Source organism: Aspergillus neoniger (assembly GCF_003184625.1).
Source record: "Aspergillus neoniger CBS 115656 unplaced genomic scaffold BO87scaffold_3, whole genome shotgun sequence".
NCBI lineage: Eukaryota > Fungi > Ascomycota > Eurotiomycetes > Eurotiales > Aspergillaceae > Aspergillus > Aspergillus neoniger.
The window spans coordinates 155,544-169,512 of NW_020291131.1; the positions used below are offsets into that span (position 1 = coordinate 155,544).

General features: G+C 53.4%; 7 protein-coding genes across 7 annotated transcripts; 3 read left to right on the forward strand and 4 right to left on the reverse strand.

Moving 5' to 3' along the window:
- Window positions 1-179: 179 nt before the first annotated feature.
- BO87DRAFT_298290 (uncharacterized protein) lies at window positions 180-992 on the forward strand (the record flags this gene model as incomplete). The annotated part of the gene is made up of 1 exon (XM_025619052.1): window positions 180-992. One exon carries the CDS (start codon window positions 180-182, stop codon window positions 990-992), a length of 813 nt encoding a protein of 270 aa, XP_025484004.1.
- A 423-nt stretch (window positions 993-1,415) lies between these two features.
- Window positions 1,416-2,275, forward strand: BO87DRAFT_382536 (alpha/beta fold hydrolase; the record flags this gene model as incomplete). The annotated part of the gene is made up of 2 exons (XM_025624611.1): window positions 1,416-1,845; window positions 1,914-2,275. 2 exons carry the CDS (start codon window positions 1,416-1,418, stop codon window positions 2,273-2,275), a joined length of 792 nt encoding a protein of 263 aa, XP_025484005.1.
- A 147-nt stretch (window positions 2,276-2,422) lies between these two features.
- On the reverse strand, window positions 2,423-3,726 carry BO87DRAFT_372659 (intradiol ring-cleavage dioxygenase). The gene is made up of 4 exons (XM_025622345.1): window positions 3,345-3,726; window positions 2,906-3,276; window positions 2,780-2,847; window positions 2,423-2,701 (listed from the first exon to the last, which is right to left on the reverse strand). The coding sequence occupies exons 1-4, from the start codon at window positions 3,584-3,586 to the stop codon at window positions 2,513-2,515; spliced, it is 870 nt and encodes a 289-aa protein (XP_025484006.1). The 5' UTR covers window positions 3,587-3,726; the 3' UTR covers window positions 2,423-2,512.
- A 209-nt stretch (window positions 3,727-3,935) lies between these two features.
- On the reverse strand, window positions 3,936-5,087 carry BO87DRAFT_349731 (tRNA 2'-phosphotransferase). The gene is made up of 2 exons (XM_025621041.1): window positions 4,888-5,087; window positions 3,936-4,819 (listed from the first exon to the last, which is right to left on the reverse strand). The coding sequence occupies exons 1-2, from the start codon at window positions 5,017-5,019 to the stop codon at window positions 3,986-3,988; spliced, it is 966 nt and encodes a 321-aa protein (XP_025484007.1). The 5' UTR covers window positions 5,020-5,087; the 3' UTR covers window positions 3,936-3,985.
- Window positions 5,088-5,268: 181 nt separating this feature from the next.
- Window positions 5,269-8,834, reverse strand: BO87DRAFT_455282 (uncharacterized protein). The gene is made up of 4 exons (XM_025628626.1): window positions 7,921-8,834; window positions 6,858-7,847; window positions 6,721-6,813; window positions 5,269-6,673 (listed from the first exon to the last, which is right to left on the reverse strand). Exons 1-4 carry the CDS (start codon window positions 8,468-8,470, stop codon window positions 5,409-5,411), a joined length of 2,898 nt encoding a protein of 965 aa, XP_025484008.1. The 5' UTR covers window positions 8,471-8,834; the 3' UTR covers window positions 5,269-5,408.
- Window positions 8,835-9,066: 232 nt separating this feature from the next.
- Window positions 9,067-10,394, forward strand: BO87DRAFT_325417 (Efg1 domain-containing protein). Its single transcript, XM_025620107.1, has 2 exons — window positions 9,067-9,468; window positions 9,557-10,394. Exons 1-2 carry the CDS (start codon window positions 9,141-9,143, stop codon window positions 10,180-10,182), a joined length of 954 nt encoding a protein of 317 aa, XP_025484009.1. The 5' UTR covers window positions 9,067-9,140; the 3' UTR covers window positions 10,183-10,394.
- On the reverse strand, window positions 10,342-13,298 carry BO87DRAFT_128404 (F-box domain protein). The gene has a single exon (XM_025618028.1). It carries the CDS (start codon window positions 12,979-12,981, stop codon window positions 10,798-10,800), a length of 2,184 nt encoding a protein of 727 aa, XP_025484010.1. The 5' UTR covers window positions 12,982-13,298; the 3' UTR covers window positions 10,342-10,797.
- Window positions 13,299-13,969: the final 671 nt, after the last annotated feature.

The window sequence follows — 13,969 nt, forward strand, 5'->3', positions numbered from 1 at the left end:
CTCCTTCCGCATTCCACCCCAACTACGGAGCACATACAAACTATAATCAACAACATCAATCGATAATACCCACGACACACCGATGGCCTCTCCACAATAACCTCCCCACCTCCCTCTACGACAAGACATGCCTCCTCACCCTCAAATGTCTTCTCCTCACTCCCCGACCATCCCCCAAAATGCCCTCCTCCCCCAGCAAGCGCATCATCCTCGAAAAGTCCCGCACCGTGCGCCGCCGGTACCAGCGCAGCAACAAACGCTTCCAATTCACGGCATCACAGATCGCGCGCATTGAGCGCGAACAGGAGCGCGAGAAACGCGCCCAGCAGCTGCGCGACAAGGAGAAGAAACGAGTCGCGAATAAGAAGAAGAAAGCGGAGAAAGAGGCGCGCGATAGAGAGGAACGCAGGAGATTGGGGCGCATGGGATTGCCGGATCCGAATGCGCCGGTGCCGCCGTCGAGTCAACCTTTGTTGTTTAATTTCATTAAGAGGAAGGATGGGGAGGAGGGGGAGAGCATTAATGGTGGTGGGGATACAGAGGTAGATGAGGGTGGGGATACGGAGGTGGATGAGGATCTTTTGGAGGATTTGGAGGCCGTTGTTGATGCTGCTGAAGCTGAGGCTGATGGTTTGGATTTGGATTCGGGTTTGGATACTGGAGATGAGGGGGAGGGTGAGGGCGGGGATCATGGGGATGAGACTACGGTTTGCGAGCAGGGGGAAAATGAGGGTGAACAGCAGGTCCGGGCTAAAGAGGAGGATGAGTTCTCTGATTGTTCTATCTTTTATGATGAGGATATCATCAAAGAGGCCGGTGATGCTACTACGCCCGATCAAGCTGCGTTGCACGATAAGCCGGAGAACCAACCCCACCCCTCAACTGCCGACTCATTCCAAGACGACACGGCACTCCTTCTCGAAGAATACGGGCATGAATTCGAAATAGATGAAGAATTCGAGCAAGCACTGGTTGCGCTGGATGCCGTGTGATCCGAACGAATACTTTATAGTATATGGCAGATAAACAAAGCGCTTCCGACCCGAAGGCGATCCGCCTGTCGGATAGCGACGCCCCTCGTCGGCTCGGGCGGTGATAAGCGGGCGGCTTGCCTCCCCGCCACGAAGCCGTCGATCCGACGGATTCAACACGGTGAGAGAAAGGGTGAATATGGGTAAGCTGTATTGGCATGCAGCGGATGCACTGAGAGGAAAGATGAATATCGGAAAGGAAAAGTCATGGTGGAAAGCGAAGCCAAAAAGTTGAGGCCACAGCTCCTCCCCGCACATGACGTCGGCCAGAAGAGCTAGATGCATATCCGATCGATCGAACATCTCCGGCAATCATCTCCCCTCTCAACATTCCCCCCTCTCACCTTTCACAATCCATTGGAAATCCAAACCAGAAGAGACACCATGCCGACCGTCGCCGTCAACAACCACCAAATCTATTACGCCGATACCCACCCGGACGGTGCTCCGGCCACCGGCCAAACCATCATCTTCATCCACGGCCTGGGCTCATCGCAGAACTACTACTTCCCGGTCCTCCCATACCTAAGTAACCACCGCTGCATCACCCTCGATACCTACGGCTCAGCCCGATCCACATACACCGGAGACGCCATCAGCATCGCCTCCATCGCTTCTGATGTCGTGGGGGTCCTCGACGCACTACAAGTCCCCAAAGCAGTGGCCGTCGGCCACTCCATGGGCGGCCTCGTAGTAACCCTGCTAGGCGCACAATACAGCGACCGCATATCAGGCGTCGTCGCCATCGGACCTACCCACCCGTCCGAGAAGCTCGCAGAGGTGATGACGCAGCGCAGCGAGACAGTCTCAAAGGGTGAGAGCAGGACCAACCAACCAACTAGCAAGCAAGCAAACTAGTCATCAAACTAATATCTCTCCCAGCCGGCATGGAACCAATGGCAAACACCATCCCCAACGGAGCAACTGGCTCCCGCAGCTCTGCACTCGTCAAGTCGTTCATTCGTGAATTGATCATCGGACAGAACCCCAAGGGTTACGCGGCGCTGTGTCTGGCGATCGCTAATGCGCCGGTGATTGAGTACTCGAAGGTCACGGCGCCATATTTGCTGATTGCGGGCGAGGAGGATAAGTCTGCGTCGATGGAGGGGTGCGAGCATATTCATGCGGGGGTGTCGAGTGCGCAGAAGAAGTTGGAGGTGTTGAGGGGGGTGGGACATTGGCATTGTGTGGAGGCGCCGGAGGAGGTGGGAGGGCTTATTGGGGGGTTTGTGCAGACTTTGTAGTCAATTGGATGAGATGTTAGCATGTGAATTCTATACATAGAGTATGAATTGGTATTCTTAGATATCCGATGAAGCTACACTACGAAACATGACCAAATCACTCTACATAGTACTAAACCATCGAAAGAATACATCAACTTCCAGATATAATAGACAATCGCTGATACCATACAATTTACCACATATCATAACAAGCAATAGATAAACGAATAATATATACTATGAAAGTAAAATAGATCAGTTCGCCGGTGCCCGCACCAACTTAACATCATAGTTCAACTCAAGACCAGCTTGAGGATCATCCTTGCGAGGCACGAAATCCACAATCAACGAATCCTTAACAGCAAACACCGAGTCATTAGTGAGGTATTTATCCTTGGAATCGAAAATTTGCGTCGTGAGGGGCTTGTAGCCGTCGTATGTAGCCTGCCATCCCCATTCCTGTTAGCACCATACCCACCAGCTAACCAACCAGGTAAAAACTGGGGGAAAAGATATACATACGATGATATGAATATGCGCGGGCCTAAACGGATGTCTATCCATCAACTCGAGCAGCTTTCCAGCGGGACCTATCCCAACAGTCACATTAGCCACCACCATAAACAATGATAATGATTGAGATCTCACCATCATCCGGCACCGGATACGGCGTCGGCCTCAAACAATAAAAGCTATACCTCCCCTGCTCATCTGTCTTGAACTTCCCACGGAGATTAAACTCCTCTTGCTGGGGATCCTGCTGCTCATACAACCCATTCGTACTAGCCTGCCAGACCTCCACCGTGGCGCCGACGAGCGGCTTCTTGGTCTCAAAGTCCACGACTTGGCCGTGCATGAATGCCATTTCGCCTTCGCCATTGGGCGGCGGGGTCAGTACAATGTTCGCCCCGTTCTCGCGGTAGGGTGTGTCGGCGCGGAAGAATGGGCCTAGGATGGCGGTTGCGGTGGGGGCGTCGGGGGCTTCGGAGGCGAGGGTGTAGGTGATTTCGTCTACTAGGCTGTTTTTTTCATAGATTACTTATTAGTATAGGTTTGTGGGGAGGGGGTTTGGTAAAGGGTATCATACGACTCCAGTCCGATAACATCACAAACAAGCTGTCCCTCATTCCGCTTATCGTCACTCATTTGACCAGCCCAGTTGAGGAGCTTCACGCCGGCCATCCATTCATCGACGGTGAGTTCGTTTTCGCGTGCGTAGTCGTGGACGTGGCGGATTAGACCGGTCATTAGTTGGCGGAAGCGCGGTGTCGTTTTTGGACCCATGCTGTTGATGACGTTGTCGGTGAAGTTGGGGTCGAAGCGCGGCATTTTGGATACCTTTTTCTTTTATTTTGTTCTTTGAGGGGTATGTGTAGTGTATATGAGGGGTGTATGGGTATAAGAGAGGGGAGAGAGTTGAGGGGAATTAGCTGGGTTAAACTAAGATGAATGGTGGTGTTTGGTGGTTTATATAGTAGTAACTAGTTAAGTACTAAGTACTACTTACTTAGTAGGGTGATTGTTAAATGGATCCCCCGGATTCGCTGTCGCTGGTCGGAAAGCCCTCTTTGGCTCTGATCGGATGGACTTTTCCGATGGTTTTCCCCGCACGCTTCGGATGTATGTCAATGTTTGGTTCAGATGATTCCCCACGCCGGATTGATCAATTGCCTGATGGTTGCATACGATTTATCCACCATTATATGCACATACTAACTACGTATGAAATTAAGAATGATGATTTCCCGTCGGACCCCCCTTCTTCTTCTTCCCTCCCTTCTGCGCCCATTCCGACGGCCACTCCTGCACCACCTGTCCGCGTTCCCAAATCTTGCCCATCTTGCGCTCCACCACCACGTCCACAAACTCCAACGGCACTACCTTTTCTCCCCCATCCCCATCCCCATCCCCATCCCCATCCTTATTCACACTAACTCCCTCGCTAAGAACCACCCCATTCTCACTCCTCCAAAACGGACATCCCGCACTCAAGGCCTTCTCCAAATCCACATAAATCAACACCTGCGCATCCCTCCTCATCCCTGAAATAACCTGTCCCGGCGCGGCCACCGCATTCCCCGCCAACACATCCTCCACTGCTGGTCCCGTCGCAAAATGCACCTGGTTGCGGCCCATGCAGCGGAGTCCGCCGGAGGAGAAGATGGCTGGCCATGCGGAGTGGAATGTGCCGTGGACGACGGTGCGCGGGAGTTTATCTTTGTCCGAGAGGGAGAGTTTCTCGAGCAGGTGCGCTGCTTCGACGGTCTTGATGCTGTGGCCTTGTGTGGCGCGGATGAGGTAGTGGGAGGGATTGGGGTCGGTGGTGGTTGCGGCGAGGGCGGTGGTTGTGGTGGTTGTGTCGGTGGATTCTTGTGATTCAGGGTTGGTTTCTGTGCTGGGGTCTGTAGATGTAGATGTAGGAATTGGTTCTGTAGCGGTTGGTGTAGGTTGGGTTGTGGAGGGTGTGTAAAGCAGCGCGAATCGCTTCTTATCGGAGTTTGCGACGGCGTCGACGATCTCCGGGAAGGTCACTTTGAGGGATTTGAGTTTGCGCCATGCTAGCTGTATACCAGATTTGATGTTAGTTGGGAAGTTATTCTTGGAGTATGGCTCTGCTGTGGAAGACGCACCACATCAGATACATTGGCGTAGCCTTGCGCATCTATCGGGAGGCCTTCTTTTTCGGCGGCGTGGCGGAGAAGCAGGCTCAGTGCTTTCGATACCGTGACGGCGCGGCTGGCGGGAGGACGACCTTTAGGCATGATTACTTTCTGAGAGAGCGAATCAAGCGTAACTGGGAAATTGGAAATGAGAATGAAGTGGGATGGAGTGTCAACGAGATGTGCGGAGGGAAGATGGAGGGGCTCGGCGGAACTTTTCCACCTCCGCGGGCCCACTTATGCTCACTGATATCTACTATCTCATTCACGATCTTATTCACTCTATCACATGAATGATGTACAGTTAACAATAGTACAGTTAATGATGATTCAATATACTATTAATTCTTCCCGCCCATCTATCTCTAATTATACCCCAGGCATCAACATAAACTATCAAACACCGCGAAATGGGTATATCACAAAACGCATCCCTCTGAATCAAACAAGTTCATAACCTGATCCCGTCCTTATACTCATCCCAAGTAGGATCACCGATCACAAATACAACTACACTCCGCCACCGGACACACTTTATGTCGCGCAAACCATTCCCGCGCATGATGCGCATGAAACCCGTGGTTGCAATTAATGCAGAACACAATAAACCTCCGCATCAGTTCCGTCTCAGACGGCCGTCGTCCCGCCGCATCTGCCGCCAAACAAGCCTTGGACATCGGGTCCGGCGCTCCCAGCCATAGCGTGCATACTCCGCACCGCGGCATATGGCGCCCGCAGCGTGGACACACTGTGCCGGACATGGCGGCGCTGCCGAGGGGATTGCCGGGCGTTGGGTGTGTGACTTCGCCCGTCACCGAGGGGGTCAGTTGTGAGGAAGCGTCGTGCTGCGTGAGCGGTCGTGTGCAGTAGTTGCAGGTGAGACTGACTTGTTGGCGGGGCGGGTCGACCAGTTTGCGCCCGTCCCAGGTGACGGCGAACTTGCGGGAGCCGACGTCGAAGCGTGCGCGCTCGAGTTGCAGTTTCCATGCGTTGATCTGCTGGCGGTAGGTCTCGCGCCAGGATTCGAAGCGTGCGCGGTCGGGTGAGTTGTTGATGAAGCGGGGGACAGTGTGGCTCATTGCTAGTACGGCCGTTTGGATGTCGTGGAATTTGTTGATGTAGGATTGGAAGAGGTCCATGGCGGAATGGTTGAGTCCAGTTAGGAGGATGCCTTCGATGTCGCCTTGCTGGATGGCAGTGGTGGTGGTTTCGTGGAGATAGCTTGTCAGATCGTCGTCCGGGAGCCAGCGCAGCGCTACCTCGATCCGGTATCTGAGCGGAAGAGTGGTCTCCTGAATGGCAGAACGCCAGTCGCCCTTGCTCACGAGCGCGAGAATCGCTCGCGCGTAGGGGTCGGTGAGCTCCTTGGCAATCTCAGCGCAAGTGTCTTCCCAGTCTGAGTCGGTGTCGCCTTTCGCGGCTCCCGCAATGGCCATGGCGAGGAGTTTATGAGCTTGGGTGGGCTCGTGGCTCCGCAAAGCCAGGTACGCGAGTTTCGCTTCGTCTTGGAACATGGCCAGCGCAGCGGCCTTGGTGTGTTGCTTGTCAGCGGACAATGTCTTGACCAACTCTTCAAGCTCCCGGTGCGATTGCGCTGCGCCGCAAAGTCTCAGGCACAGCCGGCGATGTTCGGGGTATTCGGTCTCGCAGCCTTTCGTCTCGGGGAGGTTGAGCTGATCTTGAACCAGCTCCACGATGGTTTCGTGAATGTCGGATGCCGGGTTGCCACCGACTCGTCGGTTATGGAGACTCTCTCCTGTTGGAGTTAGCCATGCACGTACTCCAGGAAACCAGGCTACCTACCTAAATCGTTGTTCCAGACATCGTAAACGCCTAGGTAGTTCAGATCCAGCCCGTTGATAATCATAGATTCATTGCTAGAGTCGGAGCGCGCACCTACTGCAATTAGTACATCCCGTAATACTCGGTTCCGCACTTACGTTCAGCCCAATCCCAGAAGCTCTGCAGCCATGGGTCATCAGCGAGAATCTTCTTGTTCCGTGCCTCGTCAAACAAATAGCCTTCTTTGCAGCGAAACCGGTTCACCGATAACAGAGTTAGAGCATCCTTTACAGGCAGTTGACCGCCCAAGGTCCCCAACGACAAGGCATGTTCCCTCGCCTCACGGCTCGACAAAGGCGTGGCTGGCCGATTGCCGGCCCGGCGTCCCTTCTGCGAAGACTGCCCATTCGAATCAGACACTGCTCGTTCGCGGACTTCCTCCACCATCTCCGAAATGCTCAACCCGTGACTGGACTGAGGATTGATCGCTCGGAAATCAGAATCCTCATCCGAAGTGCCCCATATCAAAGTTCCCTGCGACGAAAGCCGCACCGGTGGCGCTGGAGGCTTCGCAGTGAGAATATTCACCTCATCGTTCCCGGAAATCGTAATGGCGCTGGGCTCGTTGCCCGGACTCATATTAAGAAAATCGAATGCCACAACCCTGTCCTTCTCATCGTATCCCCGAGACGGATGGTTGTACGGCGTAACAACGTCTCTGACGTGCTTGGTGTAGATCTGCTCGGGGTAGTTCCTCGCCGAGCCCTGACCCAGAGTCTCATCCATAGACGAGCGCATCTCCTCGTCCAGATACTCCTTGACAATGTCGTAGGTTTTGAAATGCCCCGTATTGGACAGCACACCCAGACAGCCCCTCTTGGTCCTGGAGAAGCGCAAACTCCAGATAGTCGACTTTGGCGCAATGACATTCCCAAATTCCAGCGACGGGCCCAGCTGGCTCGTCTCCAGGGCATTTGCCGGCCCAACAGCGGGCGTAATGAAGCGCGACCCAATGCGCCGATCCCAGATACAGATAGTCGGATCATTAGTAGCCTGACAAGAGGCGATATAATTCTCATCAAGCCAGTCAATAGCCACATTATGCACACAGCGCGTGGGAAATTGCAGCGACGGGTTTCCAGGTCCCTCTGTTTCATCAATCAGCACCCACCACCCACCACCCACCCCACTAGGAAATCAAAGAGACAACAAAAAACTCACCTCTCAAATCATAAATCCTCACAAACTGCCCCTTCACCCCCGTAACCAACGTATCCGGCTGATCACTAAAGAACTTGACACTAGTAATAGGTTCCGAACTGGCCAACTTCCTCAACGGCTCCACAAACCCCTTGACAGCCTTACTCGCCAACCTCTGATTAACATCCCAGATGTTCAAACAGAAGTCATTGCGCACCCGGTCCAGCCCCGCAGCCAGCAACCCATGCGTACTAAACGCAACCGCATTACAGTACCGCTGATGTCGAATCGGAAACGAGTACGATTCCTGACTATCGCTCTTCATGCGCAGAATCGTCGCATCCCCGGACGACTGGCCCACCGCGACTAACGATTCATCCACCGGTGACCAATCGAATGCCCGGAACGCGGGCACTTTCGTATGCGTCGCTAGCTCTTCATGCTCCAGACGGCCTCCCCGCTCATATGAAGTTACCTTGCACAGTCGGAAGGCTTTGCCCGTCACGTCCACGGAGAGGAAGCGTTGTTCGCCTGTCGTGGAGGTGGGGGACCACCGGATGGCTTTTTCCATTTTATTTTTTCCCCCTGATATTTCCTTTTTGGGGGGGGAGGGAAACTTATGGTGTGGGTTTGTGATCTGTCCGCTTTTCTGTGTGGTTTGTTGTGTGCCCACTTCTCTCACACTCACACACTCTTACGCCGCCGTCGCCCCTGTGTTCTGGACTGGGGACTGGGGCTGGGCTAGGCTGGGCTGGGCTGGGAGGGCTTCGTCGCAGATGCGACTGGACCGGTCACCAACTGAGATGTGATTTCAGCCGCGCGAATCTGATCTGTCACTGCCCATCGGTGGGGGATTATTCCTTTTTTTTTTGGTTTCAAAATATCAATCGTACATCAGGAAGACCCGTCTAGCCCAAATAGACAACAGTCATGGGAGTAGTCCCTGCTCCTGCCTTTGCAAGGTAGTAATGATATAGCGAAGTGTAAGAGGAACAGTAGTTCAATCCATATCCTTGAAATGCGGCGCGCGTCATGGGACTATCCCCGCGCTGATTGGCCAATCTCGTCTTCCTGCAATCCGGGGCAGCTTTTTTCCCGGCCCGATAGATGATCCGACCATTATCACTTTTTCAAAATAATATTCCATTAAAAATAATTGCAGACGATTTACCATCAGCCTCCCCCTTCTTTTCCTCTCATTCAGACCGCACCCCGGAAAGAGAAAAGGACCCGAGATAACAATGCCACGAGAGTACGCCCCCGCCGACAGAAAACGCAAATCCCACGATATCTCCGACGATGCAGATGCAGCAGCAGCAACAGCGCCCGGAGGAGGTCCGCGGAAGAAAATCCACCTCCCTAAGAAAGAACACAAGTACCCGTCCGTCAACGAGCTCAAGAAACGGATTCGGGATGTGAAGCGTCTACTCAACAAGACGGATTTGCCGGCTGATGCGCGCATCGTGCAAGAGCGTGCGTTGTCGGGGTATGAGAAGGAATTGGAGGATGAGTTGAAGAGGAGGGATCGGTCGAAGATGATTAAGAAGTATCATTTTGTGAGGTTTTTGGGTATGCTTTTCCCTTCTCTTCCAGAGAATCCTCTGCTATGCTGTTATTTTATATGGGGCTGTTGCTAATTCGGAATCTGCTTGTGTAGACCGCAAAACCGCAACCAAAGACGTGAACCGGCTGGTGCGCCGCGAAAAAGAAGTCTCGAGTGCCGGTCCTGATGTCATGGATGAGAAGACCAAGGAGAAGAAACTTGCTTCGTTGGCCGGGAAGCTCCGAGTCGCTCGTGTGAACTTGAACTATACGATCTACTATCCGTTGGATGAGAAGTATATCGCCTTGTACGCGGAGCAGAAGAAGAAGGTCAAGGGAGAGGGTGCTGAGGATGGTGGCGATGGCGCTGACTCGGACGGTGATGCGCGGTTTGGAATGGTGCATGCGACGGTTGCGGATAAGCCGGCGATGTGGCATGTGGTGGAGAAGTGTATGAAGGATGGGACGTTGGACATGTTGAGGGATGGGAAGTTGGAGTCTGGGGCGAAGGCTGGAGAGAAGGATCGGAAGAAGGAGGAGAGAAGTCAAAGGGGTGGTGAGAAGGCGAAGAAGAGCCAGGAGCGTGGACTGTCCTCGTCGCAGACTGGGAAGAGTAAGGACAGGTCCAGGAAGGCGGATGATAGGAAGAGGACTAGAGGATCGACTGCTGAGGATCATGTCATGCGGGATGCGGGCAATGATGATGGCGAGGAGAGTGATGGCGGTTTCTTTGAGATGTGAAATTGCCTTGTGTCTGGGCTGGTTGAGCGTGAACGCATTTTCTGGAGTTGGAGTTACATGTCTTATCTGTTTCTTTCCTGGGCCTTTCTCATTGAAGTGTGCGGCTATGCCCTTATACGATACCCAATGATCAAGTGTTTTCAACGATCCGAGTTTCTACAGTAGAACGCTAGAGGCTAGATGCTAAGAACCAGTTCGAATCTAAATGATTGTTTGTGGATGCTTTCACCAACTCCGGCTTCGCCATCCTTCTAAGTACAGTAGATGAACGAGAAATACACGTCGATCGATGGCAGACCGACTCGCCAGAACACCCGAAAGATGCGCAGTGGTGACCCGGATTGTCAGGGCAGTCAACGCTCCCGATATCTCTGGGCCGACTAAGTGACTGGCACTTGTCGCGAAATCATCATGTCATATCTCATAGCATGCCCCAGTAGAGCGATGCTTGCAAACCCAGCATGCGATACCAGCGGTCATCTACCCAACAGGGCGAGACGAACGTTGGTACATGAGGGGCAAGGTTTCCAGAACCTAGTAAATCAAACATTGAAACGAGTGATCGCTCCAAACACACTTTCTCTCGCAAGATCGACCATCAGACGAGTAGTCATCTTACATGACACTGCAGCCTCCTGTGCCGCCGCCTTCGGTGTGTCGCCGTCTTCCTGCCCCGAGTGTAGTGACAGACCCGACACCGAAAGCTGCGTCTTCGTCGTCTTCGTTATAGATTCTCTCAGCTTCACGGGCTCGACGCCGTCTTCTTCTCACCCCAGATCCCGGAGCACCCGCTTCTTCGGTTGCCATCATGTACTCGGCCCACTTCCGGTCTAGCCTGCTCGCAGCCATAAGATCACCACGGAGGACTCGCTTGTTGTGCTCATCCACGGTCGGCTGCCAGCCATAGAAGCACTTCAGATGGATAATTTCGTTGGGGTATACGGGTGGCGGCGGCGGAGGTGTGATAGAGGAAGCAATCACGGTCGTGGACTGACTGGGATCTACCGTGTGGGTGACAACCGAGACTGCTTGCATGGATTTGCGTGTAGCGCGCGGGAGATACGCATTGCTTGAGAGGACTTCCCTTACACCGGCCCAGGTGACATTGGCGCAATCAAATACAACCAGACGGAGGCCGATCTTGGGAAGGTTCTCGTCGTAGCCACGCTTGCGCACGCGGAAGCTGGCTTCCATCAGGGTCAAGTCGGATACCCGGGTGTTGTCCATTTCAACGGAACGGAGGGAAGGACATTTCTTCATTATCTGCAAGGTTCCAATGTCACCAATGCTCTCACAATAGCTGATGTTGAGGTGTTGCAGGCGTGCAGCACACGGGGACTTGGCAAGCTCGAGAAGCGTATGGTTGGATAGCCTTTCCATATCCTCCAGGTCGAGGTGTGTCAGGCGGGGAGTGGTCCGAATCACCGCCATAACAGATTCGTCGGTGAGCTCAGAGCATTGTGAGAGCTGCAGGCCTTCCAGATCCGGCACATTGTGGGCAAGACACTTAACACTGTCATCTGTCAACTCCGTGCACTGGTGGATATCTAGATGTTTCAGTCGTCGCGGAGGGACAAGCGCGCGTTCCTCGAGAAGATCCATTTCGGGGTCAAGACCATGCACAAGCGCCTTCAGACACTCGTCCGTAAGATCGGTGCGACTCATAATCAGGCGTTCCAGGGTATTTTTCTCGAAAAGTTGTACGGCGAATTCGACATCGTCGAAACCGCGAATTTCACTCGCCCTGAGATCCTTCAGATTATTGCACGCGCTGACAATCTTCTCTAGCCCCGCAGTATGAACGCCGGTGCACCAGGATACATTCAAGATCTGAAGTTGAGGGCAGGACTGTGCGATAATCGTCATGGCAGAGTCACTGACAGACGATAAGCCAGACAAGTTGATATACTCCAGTCGGGGGTTGCGCAAGAGAAAGCAGTTGATCGATTGAGTGTCGATGCGGCATCCTTCCAACGAGAAGTTGACGACGTTTCGGCACAAGTCGGTGATGCGATCGCCGTCAGTCTTCCACTTATCCTTCAATTGAACACAGCCCCGGAGATTGAGATCGCGAACGAAAGGCCCACCGGCAGTGATAAGCTTTACAAGACCATCACTAGGGATATCGCGGTAGTAGTCTGTCGTGTCAACTTCGGTCCACAACTGTCCATCATAACACATTTTGTTCCATGCCCTCGAAACAGCAGAGCAACGGACAATCTCCTTCGGGGTGAGGTACTGGAAAATGCGCATCTTCAGCTCATCCGGCATGTTGCCCCAGAAATCAAAGACCTTCTTTGGCTTGGGGGTCGACCGCGCCGTGGCAGTCTGATCAGCTGCATCCATTCCCAACGGGGACCCACGGGATCCCGGTCGCAGATCGGTAGGCAATGGCACTGTCCGCGCATTGGGCGAGTCGGAACCGACAAGGCGGATTCGAGGGTTTCCATCGTGGTCTACTGGGAAGGCAGCAGCACCGGGGGTAATTGGACGGGCGTTCAATCCGCCATAGAGTTGAGAGGTGCTTCCATTACCCAGACAAGGAGTATATGCGGATTGGGAGAGGGACACACAGGACAAAGAGGCCTTGTTGTCACGACGGTATCCCGTAGAATGGGACCGGCCCCGTCTGGTCAGACTCGGGCTGGACGAGATGCGCTGCAGGCTCTGGAGCAACTTGTGACGTCCCTTGAGTTTGGGCGGCTGTTCCAAAGGGATCTGCCCAGTTGAAGAAGCCGGGCTCGCCGGCGACGCCGCTTCAGGCGAAGGCCTGATTTCATCAGGAAATGCGGTAGCCATGACGGAATTGCGGTATCTAGATCCGAGGCTCCTATGATCACAAATATCTCAACGGTATTTCGGAGAAGGCGGAGAGGTATGCAGAAGGTTTGTAGGCAGTCGAACAGCTAGCCGGGACAATTCGTGGCAGCGACAAGCACAGGTGGTCGCAGTAATCCAGTCTTAGACAGTCATAATGAAGCCAGACCGCCAGCCGTTCCGCAAGTATGATTCTCGAGATAGCGATAACTGCGATAACACCTTTATCGCCCTGATCGAAGCAAAAAACGCCGAACCCCGATCCTGCGGACGGACAGGTTTTGTCGAGAGAGCGAAGAGGAAGCGAAATGGAGAGGATGAGGGCAGCAGACAAACAAGCGACCAAGTTGGGGGAGTGTCTCGGCTAAGGAGTGTTAACGATGGTACCATGGGACAGGAGACCGCGTAACCCCGGAGAAGTGGCAGCGATTGCGGGTGGCCGGCACAGGCTTTGGATTTCCCTCCAAGTAAAAAAGAACACTGGGTTTCGTACAGACGTCACCGAAGCATCATCCACAGTGGTCAACACGAAAAGGTAAAAGGCTACACGCAAACGGAAGACCCTGCAGGAAAGCGAACAGCGAAGATAGTAGTAGTTGATGGGAGAAGAAAGAAAGCAGGCAAGTAGGCAAGCAAGAAAGAAGACAGAAGGGGGGGAACAAATCACGTAAGGCTGGCCAAGTCAGACGACAGCCAGTTATCGGACAGCAGGCAATTCAGTCTGACGGACAGAGCCACCACTGCCACTAATTTACTACCACCAGTAGAAAAGAAGAATAACACCGAAACAAAAAAAAAAGGCTAAGGGAGCGTGGAGACTCGATGGCCTGCATGGCCACCACAGAAACAATGGAGAACGGAGCGGGCGAGCTTACTGGATTGGACCATTCACAGCAGCCACTGTTCCCCATTCTGAGCAACACATAACCAGTCGGTGGGAAGAGGGACTTGCCGAACAATACCGTACCTG